This window comes from Sorex araneus, chromosome 6 (assembly GCF_027595985.1).
Source record: "Sorex araneus isolate mSorAra2 chromosome 6, mSorAra2.pri, whole genome shotgun sequence".
NCBI lineage: Eukaryota > Metazoa > Chordata > Mammalia > Eulipotyphla > Soricidae > Sorex > Sorex araneus.
The window spans coordinates 151,845,548-151,864,108 of NC_073307.1; the positions used below are offsets into that span (position 1 = coordinate 151,845,548).

Genomic DNA, 18,561 nt, shown 5'->3' on the forward strand with positions numbered 1-18,561 from the left:
CCAGACCAGATTAAAGCTTCAGAATCCTATATTATTTACTGAGCACTGCCAGAGTACAGAGCCAGAATTAACCCCTGAGCATTGCTGGTGTGGTGCAAAAACCAAAAGAACAAAAGGGAAGGTGGGAGGAAGGAGGGAGGAAGAGAGGAAGGAAGGAAGGAAGGAAGGAAGGAAGGAAGGAAGGAAGGAAGGAAGGAAGGAAGGAAGGGAAGGAAGGAAGGAAGGAATTTGATATTCCAATAGCTCTTTTAATAATTGTGTATATCTCTTTGGCTCCTGATCGATTTGCTGAATGGTCAAGATCCCAGAGACTGAGAAACAAACCTCGGAAGGCAGCAGCTTTTGGCAGAAATGTGGCCAGACTCAAAATTAGGTTTTCGGCTCCAGGCTACCCCAGGTGGAAGAGGTGCCGATCAACCGCCTTTCCCCCCCGGGCGGCTTGGGGGGCTGCCATATTCCAGAGGCCAATGAACAGAAATGTTTGGACCCATAGTGAGGAGGCACTCGGGACCTCATGGTATGGGGTTGGAGCTGGGCCTTCCTCTCCCACCCAAATGAGACCCTGAGTTGCCGCCCATGAATGACCTCTCTAGCTCCTGATCATGTTGCTGAATGGCCATGATCCCGGGGACTCAGAAACAAATTTTGGAACCCAGCAGCTTTTGGCAGAAATCCCTCCAGTTTTAATTATTAAAATTCCAGAATTGTCAAGGGCATACAGATAGGAATGGAAGTTATGACTATTTAGAGACCATGTGATATTATACTTAGAAAACCCTAAAGACTCTACAGAAAAGCTCTTACAAACAATAGGTCGGTATATTAAAGTGACAGGCTACAAAATCTACACCCAAAAGTCCATGGCTTTCTTTTTTTTGGGGGGGGGAGTCACACCTGGCAATGCACAGGGTTTACTTTCTGGCTTTGCACTCAGGAATTACTCCTGGTGGTGCTCAGGGGACCATATGAGATGCTGGGAATTGAACCCTGTTGGGCCAAGTGCAAGGCAAATGCCCTACCCACTGTGCTATTCCTCCACCCCGATGACTTTCTTATATACAAATAATGAAAGAGAAGAAAGAGACATTTAGTGGGGGAGGTATACCGTGATTCTTGGTTGTGGAATATGTGCACTGGTGAAGGGATGGGTGTTTGAGCATTGTATAACTGAGACTTAAACCTGAAAGCTTTGTAACTTTCCACATGGTGATTCAATAAAATAATAAAATAAAAAAAAGAGAAAGATACATTAAAAAAAAACCGTTCATAATAGTACCTCAGAAAATCAAGTATCTTGGAATCAGCTTAGCCAAAAAGGTGAAGGATCTATAGAAGAAAAATTACAAAACAGCACTTTAAGAAATAAAAGAGTACACTAGGAAATGGAGACACAACCCCTGGTCATGGATAGAAGAATTAACATGATCAAAATGGCAATACTGTCCAAAGCACTATACAACCGTGATGTGGTCTCTATCAGGATACCTATGACATTTTTCAAAGAAATAGACAAAACACTCCTGAAATTCATATGGAACAATAAACCCCTACGAATAGCTAAAGCAATTCTTGGGAAAAAGAAGATGGGTGGCTTCACTTCCCCAACTTAAAACTCTACTAGAAATCAGTAGTAATCAAAACAGCATGCTATTAGGCTAGAAACAGACTTACAGATCGAGGGAACAAAGTTGAATATCCTGTCACAGACCTCCAAATATATGTCCACTTAATCTTTGACAAAGGATCAAGAAATGTTAAGTGGAACAAGGAAAGCCTCTTCAATAAGTGGGGCTGGGAAAACTGGATAGCTACCAGCAAAAAAAATGAACTCTGACCTCTGTCTAATGCCAGGCACAAAAGTCAGATCAATATGGATTAAAGACTTCAATATGAGACATGAATCTATGAAGTACATAAAGGAAAATGTAGGCAGAACTCTCCATGACATTGGAGCTAATTGGATCTTTAAGGATGAAACAGCACTGACCGTGCAAGTGGAAGCAAACATAAACAAATGGGACTATGTCAAACTAAGAAGCTTCTGCACTTCAAAAGAAACAGTCACCAAAATACAGAAAAAGCCCACAGAATGGAAAAGAATATTTAACCAGTACCCATATGATAAGGGATTAATATCCAGTATATACAAGACACTAGTAGAATTGTATAAGAAAAAAACCCCCAACCCCATCAAAATATGGGGAGAAGAAATGGACAGAAGTTTCCTCAAAAAAAGAAATACAAATGGCCAAAAGACACATGAAAAAATGCTCCACATCGCTAGTTATCAGGGAGATGCAGAGATGCAAATCAAAACAACAATGAGATATCATCTCACAGCTCAGAGACTGACACACAATCAAGAGAAGAAAAGCAACCAGTGCAACCAGTGTTGGCGTCTATGGGGGGGGAAAAGGGACACTCTTTCACTGTTGGTGGGTGGGATTGCCGACTGGTCCAGGCCTTTTGGAAAACAATATGGACAATTCTTCAAAAACTAGAAATTGAGTTTCCATATGACCCCACAATACCACTTCTGGGAATATATCCTGAAGATGCAAAAAAGCACAGTCAAGTTGCCTGTACATCTTCTTCTTGGCAGCAGAATGACATCTTTACAATGGCAGTGACTCCAAAATTTCAATCAATATGTTATCTGTAGTCCCTTACATATTTAGAAGGCAAATATATGACAGCTGTAGTATTTTTCGATAGGGCCAATTTTTTATCACTTCAGTTATATTTCATATGATGATCATGGCCTGAGTAGAAAGTTTTAAGGACGGGCAGAATGACTTGTTTCAGGAGACCTCATGTCCTTTCCCTATTACCACATGCCCCCTTGACAGAAATATATTAAGTGGGCCCCAAGCATCCAATCTTTCAAAACTATAAATTCACTGAAATTTGTTGTCACACTATTTTAATGCCACTGAAGGAATTCTTAACCAATAAATAATATCAGACACAGAATATTTAGCAACAAACAGGGACCAAAGAATATTGAAGAGCGGCAGAAAGTAGGATATTTGATCACTGATTCCTGTGTCCTTCTTTGGAAAATTTATGTTACCAACAAAGCCCACTCTTGAAAAGATCCAGTTTTGTTGACAAATTGTTCTGCAATTGCCTTGAGATTGCAATTGCCTACAATTATGCGAGAACTTGACATGAAGGTCCATCTTGATATTGTCTATTTTAAAAAAAATTGGTGTGTTTTGATGGGCTGGAGTGATAGCACAGCGGTAGGGCATTTACCTTGCATGAAGCTGACCCGGGTTCGATTCCTCCTCCCCTCTTGGACAGCCCGGCAAGCTACTGAGAGTATCTCTTCCACACGGCAGAGCCTGGCAAGCAGCTACCCCTGGCGTATTTGTTATGCCAAAAACAGTAACAGCAAGTCTCACAATGGACACGTTACTGGTGCCCGCTCGAGCAAACCTGTGAGCAACGGAATTACAGTGACAGATGTGTTTTGATATTTAACAGTATCACTGCTCTCTGAAGAGAATCATTCCTCTGTGTCCCGTCTATCCACATCATCCTATACATCCTAACTATACCACTCATTATACATATTTTCCCCAATAATCAAGACATGTATCTTTCAGATACTGACAGATCAAGTACACAAGTGATCAAGGATGTGGTAAACTTCAACAACACATTAAACAAGTCTGGTGCAACAAATTTGTAGAGAACTTTACAACGCAATTATGGGAAAGTATATTTGTTTCAAATACATAAAATACATTTACAAAAACTATTGTAGATACACTAGACATCTCAACAAATTCCAACTGTTAGTACCATAATAGCCACAGTCACATGCAATAAAACTAGAAATTAAGGAGAAGGCAGTCTCTTTCCTTCAATCTCTATGTATATGAGAATTTTTTCCACATGAAAATAATAAATGAGTGAGCATAAAAAACAAAACAGATGTACAAAATAATGTTGAAAAATACTATGTTTCAAAAACAGTGGGATAGAAGCAATGTGGTTTACAGAGAAGAATTTGAAAAATTACAAAGAGGCATAATTATTGTATGCCTAACACTTAAATATCAGTAACTTTGTATGTCATGGCTCTTTAAAAAATATTTAATATCATTTATTATACATGGTTTTCTTTATGTTATGGACTTTTACAGAATAACTTTTGATTAAAAAATCTGAGTAGATTGAACATTCGAGTTAGCTACATTTACTTTACAAAATGGTTTCACTTTCCTTGCATTTATTTATTTATTTTTTGCAAAATGCTTTCACTTCCCTTTCTATTTTATACTTTTGTCACTTATTTCTTTTAGTACTGAATAGAATGTAATTGCTGTGTGTACCATAATTTATGTTCTCTAAAATCTACTAACGGACACAATGCTTGCTTGCATATTTAACAATTATAAATAGAGATACTACAAAAATATTGGGGAATCAATTATTTTTTGTTCTGTGATTCATTAACTTGTTTATTTTAGGACACATTTTTTTCCTTAAATTTTTCTTGTTGGAGTTAAGAATTGGTTTTTATGTAGGTAAGATTACTAGCTATTTATTAGTTTTAGACAAGAAAGAATGGATAAAAGATAACATTTTTAGACATAATTCTTTACATTTCATGGAAGATATTATAAGTGCCTTCTTAGTTGAATGCCAGTACATGCTTTGGGTGCATTTTGAATAAAAGGTTCTCACTTCATTATCAATTGTATATTATTATCCAAATCACTAATAATAACCACTTTCATCATTTCAAGCATAGATCAATGTGGGAGAACCCCAGAAACTACTACAAAATAAATTCAAATTTAAATAATTTTTGCTTTACAGCTGTTATCAGAATGACACTATGAATATGTACATGAAAATTCTACCTGATATTTTATTGGACTATTTTAATTTTAGATATCACCTTCTTCAGAACCAAGGAATATGTTTTTCTGTGTGTTCTGTCCATTAGTCTTGATTTTAAAATAAAATTCTCCTTGATATTTAGAAGTGTCATGAACCAGTGATCAATTTAGCATTGTATCTATTACATTAAAACTTTTTGGCATAGTTTTATTTTTCCAAACAAGTACACTTGACTATATAAATATTCCTATTGTTAATTTAGTTCCAAACATATTTGGTATGTAAGAATAAGCATTTTAAACTATTGACATAATTTGCTTTCCTATACGTCTCCTTTAAATACATTGACTGTATATAAAATCTCTATCTCCTGGATATTATAGTTATACCTATCCCTTTCTCTCAAATAATTTATGCAATCTAATTGTGTATTCCTTTCAAAAGAAATGTCTGACACCAAACTTTTCTCATTGTGTTTTTCATCTCTTGGTTTCTCAGAGAGTAGATTAAGGGATTAAACATAGGGGCAACGATGGTATAAAAGAGTGAGAATATTTTGTCCTCTGGGAAAGTCGTCGGAGGCCTAAGGTAGATAAAGATCGCAGGCACAAACCACAAGGTGACCACAGTGATATGAGTTCCACAAGTAGAGAGGGCTTTCTGTCTTCCCTCGGCTGACTGATGTCTTAACGTGAATAATATAACCCCGTAGGAAATCAAAAGGGCAACGAAAGTGCCTGAGATGACCAGACCAGAAAATGTAATGACCAGGACGCCATCAATGAAAGTATCAGTACAGGCAATGTCAATTAAAGGGAAGACATCACAAAAGAAGTGATCGATTTCATTGACATCACAGAAGGGCAAACTGAAGACTATAGAGAAAAGTGGAAAGGCATGGGCAACCCCACCGACCCAGGTCGCGAGGACTAGGAGGTTGCACTTTGTCCTGTTCATGATAAGCATGTAGTGGAGGGGTTTGCAGATGGCAACGTAGCGATCATAAGCCATGGCAGTAAGAATGAAGATCTCAATACCCCCAAAGAAGTGCAAGACAAAGACCTGGAACATGCAGTTACCATAGGAAATGGTCTTTTTTTCCACTAGCAGGTCAGCGATTAGTTTAGGTGTAACAGTGGAAGTATAGAAGATGTCTATGGAGGATAAATGGACAAGGAAATAGTACATCGGTTGGTTTAATAAAGGGCTAAATTGGACGGAGATAATGATAAGAATATTTCCTCCCAGCAAGGCAGCATAGCAGAACAGGAAGAACACGAAGCAAAATATTTGCATTTTTTGGCCATAAGAAAGTCCAAGAAGAACAAATTCTGAGATGTTTCTATGGTTTTCCATTTGACTTTGATGCATATTATGCATAAATGAGTTATATAGCTGAAGATACAAAAATAAAAAGGTAAATTAATATCATGACACAATAATAATAATATAAAAATCACTGTTAGGATACATTGACTTGAATGAAATAATATCAATTAAGCTAGATTTAGCACAGCGGTTGGGCGTTCGCTTTTCACGCGGCAGACCCGAGTTCAATTCCTCCGCCCTTTACGGAGAGCCCGGCAAGCTACCTACAATATCAAGACCGCAGGACAGAGCCTGGCAAGCTACCTGTGCATATTGGATATGCCAAAAACAATAACAATAAGTCTCTTAATGAGAGAAGTTACTGGTGCCCGCTCGAACAAATCCATGAGCAACGGGATTTCCATAAAATCCATAAAAGCTAGATTTAATTAATTTTTTATAACATTTCATTTCTTAATGGGTATAACTCTAGCATGTAATTTTAATGGCAATGATAAAAATTTTGTCTATTTAACTGAATTTGACTCTTAAGAATTTTAAATACTTACATATTACTTGTATAATAATATTTCTCAAGCCAGAAATATAGGACAGGGTTTAAGATGCTTAGGTTTAAAGTGCTTGCCTTGCATACAGCTGACCTAATTTAGTTCCTAGATATAGTATTAGATACACCTAGCACTATCAGAAGTGACCTTTGAGCACAGAGTCATGAGTTATCTCTGAGCACTGCCATTGTGGCCACTAAAATATGATAATACCATTGTTTCCCTTAAAGTTAAGCAGTCAATTTGAAGTAATCACAAGAAAGCAGAAATTCCTTTGCATTATTTTTTCAGTCATTATGCCTAATTTACAGGTAATTTTACTTTCAAAAATTATCATCGCAAATATCCTAAATTAAGCTTGAAATAATTATGAAAAAAAAGGATTGATTTTAATCTTCCCAGCAGGACTGACTGAATTGAATTTTCCTGATATAATTTGCTTGTTATTTTATGCAACTTGATCAACAAGCATTATCCCTGTTAAAGCAATTCATTCTGTGTACTGAAAAATAAAGATATTTGAAAAAGAGAAAGAATAATATTTTTTAATGATGGGTAAATATGTCAGTGTTCATATTGAAAGTTTGTGGTTTAAATATAATTTTAAAATAAGGAGATCACTTTGAAATGTGTGACGATAACTAGTAAGGCAACTTTGAGATCATAAAATTTTCCAACTTTTGTATGTATGGCATTTTAATTGCTAAAATTTTCTATTTTAATATTATCTAAAAAATTGGAACAGAGTTATAATACAGTGAGAAGGGCTTTCATCTTGCACACGTTCTACCCAGGTATAATCTCTGGCACCCCATATGATCCCTGGAGTTTCACTAGGAGTGATTAATGAGCACTGAGCAATGAGTACTGCAGGGTGTGATTCTAAACAAACCTAACAACAGAAAGAGTAAAATAAATGTCGTAGGGGTGACATTACACACTGTGGAAGAACTGTCTCTGTTTAATTTAATTTTTTTCAATTTAGCTCACTAGTTACCTTAGTCTGAGTCTCAAATGACAGCCAAATCTGAGTCCAGGGTTTCTATTTAAAAAAGCAAATGAATATTTCCGTTAAAATATTAATTGTAAGCTATTCATTATAATGTCCCACATACTTAGTTTGTTATTTATAACCTCTAGGGGTTTTGATGGAAATAGCAGCTATAGAATTTAAAATTTATCTGTGGGGCTGGAAGGTAGTACAGAGTTAATGGCCTTACTCATGGCTGACCCTGATTCTATCCCCAGCAACACATAGGGTCTCCTGACACTGAACACGGAACCAGGGATAAACTCGGAGTATGTGGCCCCAAATCTAAAATTAAATAGAACACAAAAACCAACTGCACTGTAGCATACTTTTTATTTTAAGGGATAATTCAAAAGTTTAAGTCAAATAAACAAAAATATTTCATGTAGTATTACATTGTTTTAGTATCACAAGACTTCCACTCCTGCTTTATGAAACACAACAAAATTATTGTCAGCTCTAGGATGTTCTGCAGTAAATAGTAACTAGGAAGGTTTGAGTTCATTCAGGGAGGTAGGGAATACTGGTCTCTCTGTAGTTATTATATAGATAATAACAGTTCCCTTATAATGTGTAACAAATGTTATTTTTTGAGATATGAAATTTAGTAAAAGACTTGGTGACACAATTGCAGTATAAATAGACTGTGAAATACTTAGGCCAAAATCACTCGTCTAATTCACCACGTTTTTATTTTTATATAAAAGGATATATACATATATATAATTTATGTATAGAACATGTAAAATGAAAATTTCCATATCCTGCTAAGAAACTACTCCTATCTCTGTGCTTCAGGTGTCTCTCAGCAGTGCTTGCGTTCTCACAGGGTATTAGGGATCAAATTCTTGTCTGAATTATGCAAGGAGTGGCACAATTTACCTGTCTCTTAAGCCCCAACATATATTTTTGAAATAGAAGATCTCAGACAAACTAGACCAAGTAACTCTCATTACAGAAAACTATTACACTTAGATGTGGAAAATTGCCCTCCTAGCAAAAATCCAGATCAGGATACTTCTGGGTAAAACTAGTTAAGTCTTTTTAGAATAACTATACCAGGGCACCAAAAGTGTGTGCCCAGGAAAGAATAGAACAAAATATTTTAGGGTCTTTTAGATACAGAGAACAACATTAGGCAAGAACAAAAAGAAAATTGTCACGACTTTATTTCTTAAGGGTGGCTTTTGATTGTCTATGCCCAATATCACAACCTCTGCATATACCCATTGATTTTCCATGTATTTTCTGTAGCACTGTCACTATAGCACTGCCATCCAGTTGCTCATCGATTTGTTCGAGTGGCCACCAGTAACATCTCCATTGTGAGACTTGTTGTTACTTGTCTTTGGCATATTGAATACGCCACTGGTAGCTTGCCAGGCTCTGCTGTGTGGATTCTCCAAGAGGGATGGAGGAATTGAACCCAGGTCAGCCTCGGGCAAGGCAAATGTCCTACACATTGTGCTATTGATCCAGTCCCCCCCCCTTTTTTTTTGCTAACTGTTCTTAATCTTTTTGTCAAGCAATGGTTCAGGCAATAAGAACCAGAGTGAGAGCACTCTGAAACTTATAAATGGCTGGCCTGTCAGCTTTCCCATCTCTGCTCAAATTTGAACTGTCTTGTGTTTGTTTCATTCAATGAGACAGCATCCCCCTGGATAAAAGTCACCAATCCATTTGGCTTTACTGTAGTACACTGTCACACTCGAGGAGAATATTTTCCTTCTAATTTTCCTTCTCAATTTCCCCTCTCTCTGAAAACCTATTTGAACCCTGAATGACATAATGTGTTACCAAACACTTCGTTTTTTGTTTGAGTATTTGCATGTGTGAAAAAATTAGAAGTATAAATATAAAAATAGGTTTAAAATTCTCAGATTTAAAAAAATCACTGGATTCAATATCTGAAAGTCTTACAAAAATATAAACCCCTCAGAGTTTTTGCTAGATGATCGTTGCATGCAAATATCCCTTCCTGTTTTAAAGCATGCAATATTAGTGTATTTAGGACAGAGGTAAAGGAAAAATTAGTTAAAAAATAAACAGCATACTTATATAAGTGAAATCTTGCATTCATCATGAATTCCCAATTGAAAAATAAATTACATAGAAACTATTTCCTGAGCTTGTGCTTTGTGTAGGGAGAACACAGAGAGATTTTTAAAAAATCGAATTGGGGGAGATTTACATAAACTAAGAAATGTGACCTTTAGCAAACATTTTATATATTTATGTTTTATCTTTATCCACACATTAAAGGTATATTTACTTAAACTAAAAATTAATGAGGAATATATAAGTCAATCTGAGATTTCCACCCTAACACATGTGGTCCAAAATAGGTATTATTCTTTCATGTTCTTCACAAATCACATCCTAACTAACTACAAAATTATTCATACACACATCTACATCTATGTCCACTTGATATGTAAAGAAGAAATGCATACAGTTATAGGACAGATTTAACAAGTGTGTTCAGTGCACAGATTTTGTTGGGAACCTTTTAGTTTAATGATAAACCAATGATCTTAGAGCTCTCTAAATGCTAATCAATGGACTCATTACTCTTTACTGCAGAACTTTCTTTAGCACTAATGAATAAAAGTATGCACATTTTGGTTTATGCTGAGCGAATATAGAGTTTTATCCTTAATTAAATGTTTGCAACATACAAACACATTTTTTTAAGAGCATGCTGTAAACTTACCTTTAGTTGTTAGATGAAGCTTCTATATTAAAACAATTTGTGTTTTGCAGTAAAGGCAAGTCAATGATAAGGTAGATGTTTATTCATGAGATGATTTATTCCAGATACTAAGAGGGTAGAATACATTTAAGTTTGGGCTGGGGTATGAAAATTAGTTTAACTCTATTATAGTTAGCTGCAGTTGCTTAGATAAAATACGATGAAAAGTGAATTATGAGAAGTTACTTTGCAGGACTCCAACTATACGTTGTAATAAATATTACAATCTTTATAATGAAGTTATAGTGAATAAGTATAGAATGCATATTATCAGTCTAGCATATGGTCAGTGGGATTCTTCCCCAGTCAAAGTCACCTGAATCACTCACCAACTGTCAGATCGTATCCACTATCAGGTTAGTCGGGCTGCACCAGGACAATCTCCACCCTAGACTGTCAGACACTCATTCTGCCAATTTGTTTCCAGTGTCAGTATGTCAAATAAAAACAGGATGAATTCACGCAGTCATCCAACCACATTCAAATTAGTCATCTTAAAATATTTTGGAAATCTCAACCTGTCTTAATATTACTCCAATTTAAAGAGAAAGTAGCTTCAATGATCTATCAAAGTTATAACTATTAAAGGACATTCTATATACCTCCATCAATATTAGGAAGTGAGCTACAATTTTCTAAAGCCTATAAGCACCTTTCTACTAACCCTGCTTACGGTATAATAAAAAAGAATTTGTGGACCTCTCCTGAAAGGTAACACAAGCAAATTTTTTTACCTAGGCGCCACCTTTATATGCCTTTGTTTGTAACAGTTTGATTGCAAAAACACAGAATATAAATTTACATGACAACACAAACACTAATTTGGAGTTCTGGTAATTATATCCCTATTGGATTTCTAAAACTTGGGCCAAATGCTGTTAAACTATTGTCCCTGGGATTGTCCCTGGTTACTTTGCACTTCTATATCATCATGCCTAAGGCACTATTTCCTTGGAGCCTTAAAAGTTTAGTCAGGGTCAGAGTTCCAAGAAATCTCAGCTGCATTTTTCTAATTTTCTGAACTTGAAACTATCGTAGTTCTGAAGAGTATTTATTTGGTCCACAGTAGTTTCAGTTTAGCATTCAGAAAATGTGAGATGAAGTAGGATAAAGAGAACTAATAATAATGTCGTTCAGACCACATTCAAAACTCTTGGTGTGCAGACTAGATGGGTCAATAATATGAGTTACTGATTCTCTACTACTGGTGCAAGGTGACTTGAGGCTATAGATGAACATTTCTAGGTCATCGGAACTGGCATTAGAAGACCAAGAAAGGGGAAGGAAGACACCAGCACATATACATACATACAAACATATATATATATATACACATATATATGCATTTGAATTTAGAAATTTACTTCTAAATTTCTAATATATATATACATACATATATATATGCATTTGAATTTAGAAATTTACCTCTCAGAGACCTGGCAAGCTACTGAGAGTGTCACGCCTGCATGGCAGAGCCTTGCAAGCTACTCGTGGTATATTCGATATGCCAAAATCAGTAATGATAGGTCTCATTCCCCTGACCCTGAAAGAGCCTCCAGTTGTTGGGAAAGACGAGTAAGGAGAGGCTGCTAAATCACAGGACTGAGTGTAATAGGAACGTTAAAGGTTTTTGCTCGAGTAAATTGACGAACAATGGGTTGACAGTGACAGTGACAGAATTTAGAAATTTGGGGGGTAAAATTGAACAGAATATAGAAAATCAGTGAATGTAAGTTGGTTTCTGGCAGTCTTTATTGACTTACCATTTGGTTCTTTCTTGTCACTATGCATAGGTTTTTTATATTCAACTCATAAAATTCAATTGCTATCATTTTCAAATAGATAGTTCAATTCTATCATTTCCAAATCCATAGCAAGTCTTTTTAAACACTGAATGCATTAGTAAATCAAGTTTTACAATATCAAAACATTGTAAGCTAAAAATTTTGGCTGATTATTATATTTAATGAAATTATTAAGATATCATTGCATGGAGGCTGGAGTGATAGAACAGAAGGCAGGGTGTTTGCCTAGCACGCATGCCATATGGTCTCCCAAGTACCACCAGGACTAATTCCTGAGTGAAAAGCCAGGAGTAACCTCTGTACATTGCCGGGTGTGATCCAAAAAATTCAGAAAAAAACCCCAATATTATTGCTTAATTTATTACTGCTCTAGTGTACTTATCATAAAGCACATTGGTATATGCATTATTAAGTTTATAATTCAGAGAAAAATACAGAAAGCACTCCTAGCTTGTAAAAAATTCAAACACAAGCGGGCGGGAGGGGGTGAGGTGATGTGTGTGGTGTTGTCCATGGGATCTCGGGGCGTCTCTATCTCTCTCTCTCTCTCTCTCTCTCTCTCTCTCTCTCTCTCTCTCTCTCTCTCTCAGCTTGTGTTCGGTGCTCTCGAGTCGCTGTGTATGGACTGGATCGGGATGACTCCTCATTGTGCTCTGCTTCTGTGTATGCCACTGTGCTCTCTTCTGTCTGTCTCTCTATCTCTGTCTCTGTCTCTGTAGTCTCTCCTCTGGTCTCTTCCGACCTCTCTCTGTCTGCTTCTGTGTCTTCTATTTCACTTCTGTGTCTTCTCTGCTGTTTTTTCTGTCTTGCCTCTGCTCTTTCTCTCTGCTTCTGTCTCTTCTCCTTTCTTCTGTCTTATTTCTGCCCTCTTCTCCCCCACTTCTGTGTCTTCTCCATACTTCTGTTGCAGTCTTAGTTTGTATACCAACACATAAGGTAGTAACACAAAGGTGTGTTGAACATTAAGAAATCAACAAAGAGGGGTAAAACCACTTCTCCAGAAGATTAACAAAATCTCATCTAAGGAGATTACTCCAGATTACTAGGAGTGGGATCCAAACAAGGGTGTGTCACTTTCTTCCTTCCTCAGCTAGCAATCCACTTAAATAGTTATAGTAAATTTACTTCTAATATTCTAGCAATGTCATTTTGTATGAACACAGTAAGAGATATATCAGACTTAAAGTTTGGCTCTTCCTGAGGATATTCACTATCTATTCCAGGCCACAGTCCTCAGGCCAGGTTAGTCTTCCTAACCCCAGCAGAGTCCTAGTCTCGTCATTAATTTTGGATCATGACAGCATTTGTCTATGACTATGCTCTCAACTTATAGTTGAGTATTGTGGCACTTTGGCCCAGCCCATTTCCATGCCAGGGTAGTTCAGTTTGCCCTGGGTCCATTTCGTTCCTTGTCGGGACCCTGCTTTTGCTGTGCTAGGAACTAAGGGCAACTGAGTCGAAAAAGCAGATGCCCAGGAGTAAATATTATTGGAGTCAATCATCTCTCACGTTTCAAAGCATAATATTAATTGTCTTCCTGTGTCCATACAGGAAGGTCATTGCTCTAAGGTAAACTAAGTTCCCTGTGGCAAGACTAAAAGGACAAACCCAATGCTATCTTACAACACTAGCTAATTAGCTAAAATAGGCAGTCGGCAAAAGAATACAATGTGTTTGGTTTGATTTGTTCTGAGACCAGGGATAGAAGGTAGGGCCTGAGAAACATGAGGCATGGGTACCACTGCAGAGCTGTAACCTTGCCCAGACCTTCATAATACTACTTTGATATTCTTCAATATTTTCTCAAGCATTTTTTTTAAATATATTCTGTCTGTGCATATATGTATGTGTGTGTATGTGTGTACTGGCCCTTTATCTACAATGAATATAAACTGTGTAGTGAATTGAGGTCTCCATACTTTATTTTTTAATTTTAATTTTTTTATTAATGAATCACCGTGGGGGTACAGATACAGGTTTACATATTCTCATGCTTGTGTTTCAGTCATATACAGCTTGAGTATCTATCCCTCCACCAGTGCCCACTCTCCACTGATGACCCCGTCATCCCTCCCACCCCCTCCCACCGCAATTCCTTCCCCACCCCGCCTCTTTGGCAGAGTATTCCCCTCTGTTCCCTCTCTCCCTTTGGGTGATGTGGTTAGTAATGGAGGTCTTGGGTGGCCAATGTGTTTGGTCTATAGTCTGCTCCGTGCACGCCTCTCCCATCCCGAACAGGTCCTCCCACCACACAAGAATAACAGAAGTAAGTACCAGATTTGCTCTATGACTTGGAGACCAGCCTCACATGCTGGGGGAAAGGGCAGCTCAGATAGAGAAGGGAATACCAATCAAAAATGCGGTCTCCATACTTTATAGTCTTTATTTACCCTTACTCATATTGCATCATATTTGACATAATTCATATTTTTATTTAATTGACAAGAATGTGTTAATGTATTCTACAATTGTTTGATTAAATATTATAAATATGTATTTATTTATTTATTCACTATTCATTTTGAGTTTCAGAGTTCATGTGAATATACATATGTGTATATAAAATAGACATATACACTAAGAGACACAGACATGAAAGGATTATGCTTGTTGACCCCACAAAGTTCATTTTTTTCTTTTTGGCTCACACCCAGCGATGCACAGGGGTTACTCCTGGCTCATGCACTCAGGAATTACTCCTGGTGGTGCTCAGGGGACCATATGGGATGCTGGGAATTGAACCCAGGTCAGCACATGTAAGGCAAACACCCTACCCACTGTGCTATCGCTCTAGCCCCAGATCCCACAGAGTTTAAAATCTATTTAAAATGTATGACTCTAGAAATATTAACTTCAACAATTTGTTTGTATTCATTAAGATTTAATTTTTTAATTTTTTTATTTTATATGTAATTCAGAATATTTGATTACATTTCATATTCAAACACCAATTCCACCACCATTCTTCCTTCCCACCACCATACTTGGGATGTTTCTATGCCAAGTACCAATCCCTGTACAAAAGTACAACTGAAATAATATATTTTGTATTGTCTGTTATGAAAAACTGCTGAAAATGCTACAAAAAGTATCTGTTGGGGAAACAGCATGAAAAATGTTCTATTTTGGCAGGGGCCATTAAGATATTCTTCAGGATATCACTAACATGTTGATAAGAGTTGAGTGATATGAGCTTTCGTATACATATCAGAAAATATATATGCATGTATGTATATGTATATACCTCTATAATTGGTTGCCTACTATTTGAACCCCATTATATGTGGTGTGGTACTCTTGGAGAATGGGTAGGGAGTGTCTTATGATGTTTCTTATGGCTACAAATGTGGCCGCGTGGTCCAGGAATACTTTCACTTTCGTGTGTGAGGCTAGGCCTGAGTGTGTGGGGAGAGGCCTTTAGCGTGGTGGCTGTTGGTTGTGGAGGTTTCCAGCTGCCGAGATTTTGTCCCTTGTGTGGGGAGGGCTCTCATTCAGCCCCCTCTGGGACGTCCCATGTGAAACAGCCTCTCGCACGGTCCAGTGGCATGGCTATGGCAGGCATCATGTTGCTTTCTTCAGGAAGAAAAAGCTATGTGATCTGCATGGTGGCCGATGACTGAAGGTTTAATACACACACTAACACCAAAATACTTCTATGCTCACTTCCCCATGATTCTGTGTGTTGCCCCACTTACTGAATTGGTTACACTTCTGCTCCTTCAACCAAAACACATATGTATTTTATTGAATGCATGAATGGAAAAACGTGAATATAGAGTGCCAAATGTATTCATTTTAAATATATATATATATATATATATATATATATATATATAAGAGGGGAGAATGACAGATGACAAGTAGCAGATGCAAGGGTCAAAGTACATCAGTGGTGTTAAGGAATCATTGAACTAAATGATTAACAGACTCATCAACATTGAAGTCATGCACCCTAAATTTTAATAGCCAAACTTTAAAAGGTGTCTATTGAGGTGACAAGCTGGGGAGGGGTAGGACAGGAAGCCTGGGAACACTGGTAGAGGGAAGCTAACCCTAGTGGCAGGAACATTGTATGCCTAAAACTCAACTATGAGCAACTTTGTAAATTGCAGTTCTTTACTAAAATAAAATTAGGGGTGGGCAATTAAAAATATAATAGAAAAAATTTTCAATGGTTGAAATATACCACAAATGTGTGTGAGGTAGAGGTAAGATAGAAAAGGGTAGAAAAGGGACAGCATGACTACAATAGTTGGACAAAAAGTGAGTGTTGAAAGAAGTTAAAGGGATAGACACTGTAACTGTTCAGTATCTGTATTGCAAACCACAAGGCAGAGAGAGAGACAGAGAGACAAAGAGAGAGGAGAGAGAGAGAGAGAGAGAGAGAGAGAGAGAGAGAGAGAGAGAGAGAGAGAGAGAGAGAGAGAGAGAGAAGTACCAGATCGGGCCTTAGTTCATGGCACCTGATCCTGATGAGTCCTCACAAGGTTCCTCTAAGGTTTACTGCGATTTCTAATATAGAGTTTTTCTTGCATTGCTCATTTCAATTTTTCAATTTTTGCTGATCCTTTATGAATACCTACTCTAGCATATTTAAATGTTTTTTAATCACCATGATATAAAGTTACAAAGCTTTCATGATTGAGTTTCAGTCATACAATGTTCCACATTTTCACCACTGATGCCTCCTGTACCCCTCTTGCCACCCCTCACCCCAGACTGCCTCCATGACAGGCACTTTTACAATAGAGTGGAGATAATAGCAATGACTAAAAAATATGTAGATGCTGGGCTAAAATTACATAATATCAAAGACTTCATGTTATGCACATAAATGAAATATTTATTGTTTTATCACATTTTAAGAAAATAAATCACAGACGACTCAGATGGCAGTAGATAGATCCACATCTATATTATTAAAATTTTGTTTCTTAAATTCTTTAACTAGCTGGAGTGATAGCACAGTGGTAGGGCATTCGTCTTGCACGCAGCTGACCTGGGTTCGATTCCTCCACCCCTCTTGGAGAGCCCAGTAAGTTACAGAGAGTATTTTGCCTTCACGGCAGAGCCTGGCAAGCTAACCATGGCGTATTCGATATGCCAAAAACAATAACAATGAGTCTCCAAAAAAAAAAAAAAAGAGTTTGATTTCTGGGAAGTCACCATCACCTAATTTCCATCTAGCTTCAACAATGAACGCAATGTCAGTCAGACTTGCAAATTTTTGAGGTCAAGACTGAGAGCTTATGGGGGCTGAGAAAACAGCAATTTCACAAAACATATTCTATGGGCTGAAAAGCTGCTGAAGTTCATTTTTCCCTGATATTAAATTAAAAATTTTAATATATAGGGGAGGCTTTCAAATATTAGTAATTCCCTTTTTCATTTTGTTATTAAAAAACAACTGCAAATGGCATAAAGAAAGAATCTGTGAGAAAGTGCTTAATGATACAGGTTATGTTTGAATTGCTTTGAAAATATATTTAAATTCATGATATTTTTTGCTCTGAATCCAATTAGGAATTTGTCGCTTTTAGTTAAAAGCAACAATAGAGATGTTCTCATGAATTAAATTAGTTCTTTTAAACATATTCCCTTTAAAATTTGAATATTATGTTCCTTATGGGGGGTTAATATAATAAGCATTTGATTATCGTCTGTGATTTTTTGTTGTTGTTCTATATTTAAAACCCATATTTTTTAAAGCATAAATTTAAATTCTATAATAAAGGTGCCAGAGTGATAGTACAGTGGACTGGATGTTTGCTTTACATGAGGCTGATCAGGTTTGATCGCTGGCATTCCTTATTGTCCCCACCTAAGCACAGCCAGGAGTAATTCCTGAGTGCAAAGTCAGGAGTAACTCCTGAGCATCACTAGGTGTGACCCAATAAGCTAATAGTAATAACAATAATAATGATAATAATAATAATGATAAATTCTATATAAACAAGTAAACAAATACATAAATCCTGTGATGATTTTTGCTTCTGAATAGAAAATTATGATTTGGTAATTTGTCTAACTTTGCTCTTAGAAGTTTACTAATTTTGGGGCTGGAGCGATAGCACAGCGGGTAGGGCGTTTGCCTTGCACGCGGCCGATCCCGGTTCTAATCCCAGCATCCCATATGGTCCCCTGAGCACCGCAGGGGTAATTCCTGAGTGAAGAGCCAGGAGTAACCCCTGTGCATCGCCGGGTGTGACCCAAAAACCAAAAAAAAAAAAAAAAGAAGTT

The 18,561-nt window shown here is 37.0% G+C and overlaps 1 protein-coding gene across 1 annotated transcript; it reads right to left on the reverse strand.

Annotated features, from left to right (window-relative positions):
- Nucleotides 1–5,277: 5,277 nt before the first annotated feature.
- On the reverse strand, nt 5,278–6,213 carry LOC101548984 (olfactory receptor 4P4-like). Its single transcript, XM_004621626.2, has one exon. It carries the CDS (start codon nt 6,211–6,213, stop codon nt 5,278–5,280), a length of 936 nt encoding a protein of 311 aa, XP_004621683.2.
- Between the last annotated feature and the right edge of the window lie 12,348 nt (nt 6,214–18,561).

What these genes read in the sequence shown, in the direction of transcription:
- LOC101548984 (XM_004621626.2), bottom strand. Translation starts at nt 6,213, where the DNA reads ATGGAAAACCATAGAAACATCTCAGAATTTGTTCTTCTTGGACTTTCT.